Source organism: Fonticula alba (assembly GCF_000388065.1).
Source record: "Fonticula alba strain ATCC 38817 unplaced genomic scaffold supercont2.1, whole genome shotgun sequence".
NCBI lineage: Eukaryota > Rotosphaerida > Fonticulaceae > Fonticula > Fonticula alba.
This window is the reverse complement of record NW_009242971.1, coordinates 541,571-543,888: the sequence shown is the minus strand read 5'-3', so window position 1 is coordinate 543,888 and position 2,318 is coordinate 541,571. Positions and strand designations below refer to the sequence as shown.

Sequence of the window (2,318 nt, the reverse complement as noted above, 5' to 3'; positions counted from 1 at the left end):
CCTTGCCCTCAGGCGGGTATCCTGCCGCCCTGGCGCCCGCGCATGCCCGCCCCGGTCAAGTCCCCCCTGATGCAGGGCCGCGAGCAGGCCCAGGCCCGCCAGTGTCTCGCCACCCTCGGCATGCCTGTGACCACGGACTCGGTGGCACGGTTCCGCGCGCGCCCTGGCGCTGCGGCCGCCATGCTCGCGGCTGCCGACCAGCGCAACGCCGGCCAGGAGGTCGACGTCAACCCGCTGGCCGTCCTGCTGGGCTACCAGTCGGTGCAGCATGCGCACGACGCCTACCGGGGCAACCCCTCCTTCGTTTCCCTGGAGTCCCTGCTGCTGGCCAAGGAGCAGCTCGAGGCCGCCGAGGCCGCCATGAACGCCGATGCCGCCGACGATGCCGCTGACATTGAGCTCGAGAATGATGACTCGGCCCTGGCCGTGGAGATTGACGGTGCCGAGGAGGCCGCCTTCCTCGAGGAGGTTGGTGTCGACGCGGAGACCGCCGCCAAGGGCGATGACTCCGAGGACAGCGATGCCTCTTTCAGCGACTTCTGAGAGAGAGAGAGAGAGAACCCGAGGGCCGCGTGCCTCCACCGACCCGGCGCACCTCCCTCTTAGACCCCAAGGTGCCGGTGTCTCTTGGCAGAATCCATCCCTCCTCCTTGATGACTCAATGGTGCGCGCATGCACATGTGGCCTGCCTCTGTCCGGGGGTGGCTCCAACGAATGCCGCCCATGTGACACTCCCCCTTGTTGTCCCCCTGTGCGCGGCCTTCGACTGACCGCCGTGCTCCCACCTGGTCTCCCCTCGCTTGCTGACCCTGGATCATGCGGGGCCTCGCTTTCCCCAGGTAGACGCCCTTTCCTTCCCCCCTGTACTTGTTGACTTGCCCCGCTGGGGGCGGCACCTCCGCCGCCCCCTCCCCTCCGCTCCGCTCCCCTGTCTATCTCTCCATATCTACCTCTCCCCTGTGCGGTGGAACAAAAGACACGCACATTCACATGCACCTCCCTTTTCCTCCTCCAAGAAATAAAATATCGTCATTTTACCATCTGCCCCTCTCTTCAATTGACCCCATACACGTGAACACATGTGCGAGTGTGCGTCCAGCTGCACTGGCCGCCAAAGGCGAAGGGATACACACCCTAACACACACCAAGAAAAGTAGCTCAGGTGGGGGGAAGCAACCAGGATGTCTATAAAGTGATGCCAGTGTGTGGGTGTACGTGTACGTGTACGTGTAAGTGGAGGGAGGGGCGGCCATAGGCCGGAACACATGCCTGCTCCAACTACTGTTGCTGCTGCTGCTGCTGCTGCTGCTGCTGCTGCTGCTCCTCTTCCTCCCCGGATGGCTGCTGGGAGAACTGGTCCCAAGCGGTGGGCGAAAAAAGCAGGGCGAATGGAGACCGACCGTCATCCACCAGGGTATTGTAGAAGCCAGCACAGTGGCGCGAGCTGAGAATCTCACTCGAGCGGAGCGCCGCGCCGCCGGGCTCCGGGGTGGACGGGGGGAAGATCGAGGCAGCCAGGTCGAAGCGCCCGCCTGGAGGCTGGGCCACCTCCTTCAGGATGGCCATCACCAGGGGGTGCCGTGGCTCCGGCCGCAGACCCGTCCCGATCAGGAAAATGTCCGGGGCCGGGGCCGATCGGCGGACCAGGGCCGCGACAGCGCGTGCGAGCTCCCGGTGAGTGGGAATCCGAGAGGTGCCGGTGTTCGGGCACCGGACCGCCAGCACACCGGTCGGCGTCACGACCACCGGCACGCCATTGAACTGGACGCCATTCACCACGATGCGGTTGGCCCCGGGGAAGTCATCGACCAGGAAGATGCGCGGCGCGTATGCCGGCCCGGAGCCCACCACATCGAAGGAGCTGAGCGAGGGCCGGGCATTGGAGGCGGTCGAGCTGTCCTCAAGGGTGGCACCCTCGGGGAGCGGGTCCCCCCCGTGCGGTGGTGGCGGCGGCGGCGGCGGCGGCGAGGTGGCCGAGGAGAAGAGTCGCCGCTGGGTAGCAGTGCTGTCAGCGACAGACAGGCGCAGGGCGGCGGAGTGGCTGACCCCGAACGCCCGGACCAGAGGACGAGAGAGGGCAAACATGCCTCCCAGCTAGGTGAAAGGAGGGCAGGAAGCTAAGGCAACAGGGACAACGGGAGGGAGGAGAGTTGGGCACACGGTTGGGGGAGGTTTGCCGAACGGGCGAGAGCACGGGCCCCGATGACGCCCGGGCGGATGGCTGCCCAGGCTCGGTCGGGAGACTGGCCAGGGCCTGTGCAGATGGAGGGAGATTTGCCAGGTGGATGCACTTCCCCCCCGGGGGGGGGGGGGGGGGG

At 66.6% G+C, this 2,318-nt stretch overlaps 2 protein-coding genes across 3 annotated transcripts in view; one reads left to right on the top strand and one right to left on the bottom strand.

Moving 5' to 3' along the window:
• The window catches only part of H696_00114, a 5,446-nt gene extending 4,406 nt beyond the window's left edge, over positions 1–1,040 (top strand). Inside the window, exons 3-4 of one of the 2 annotated variants that reach the window (XM_009493947.1) lie at positions 13–664; positions 840–1,040. In XM_009493947.1, the coding sequence (XP_009492222.1) occupies positions 13–543 (531 nt within the window). In that variant the 3' untranslated portion in view covers positions 544–664; positions 840–1,040. Of the gene's footprint in view, positions 1–12 lie in introns of both variants that reach the window. The other variant, XM_009493946.1, reaches the window with a different exon arrangement.
• A 238-nt stretch (positions 1,041–1,278) lies between these two features.
• Positions 1,279–2,085, bottom strand: H696_00113 (hypothetical protein; the record flags this gene model as incomplete). Its single annotated transcript, XM_009493945.1, has 1 exon — positions 1,279–2,085. One exon carries the CDS (start codon positions 2,083–2,085, stop codon positions 1,279–1,281), a length of 807 nt encoding a protein of 268 aa, XP_009492220.1.
• Positions 2,086–2,318: the final 233 nt, after the last annotated feature.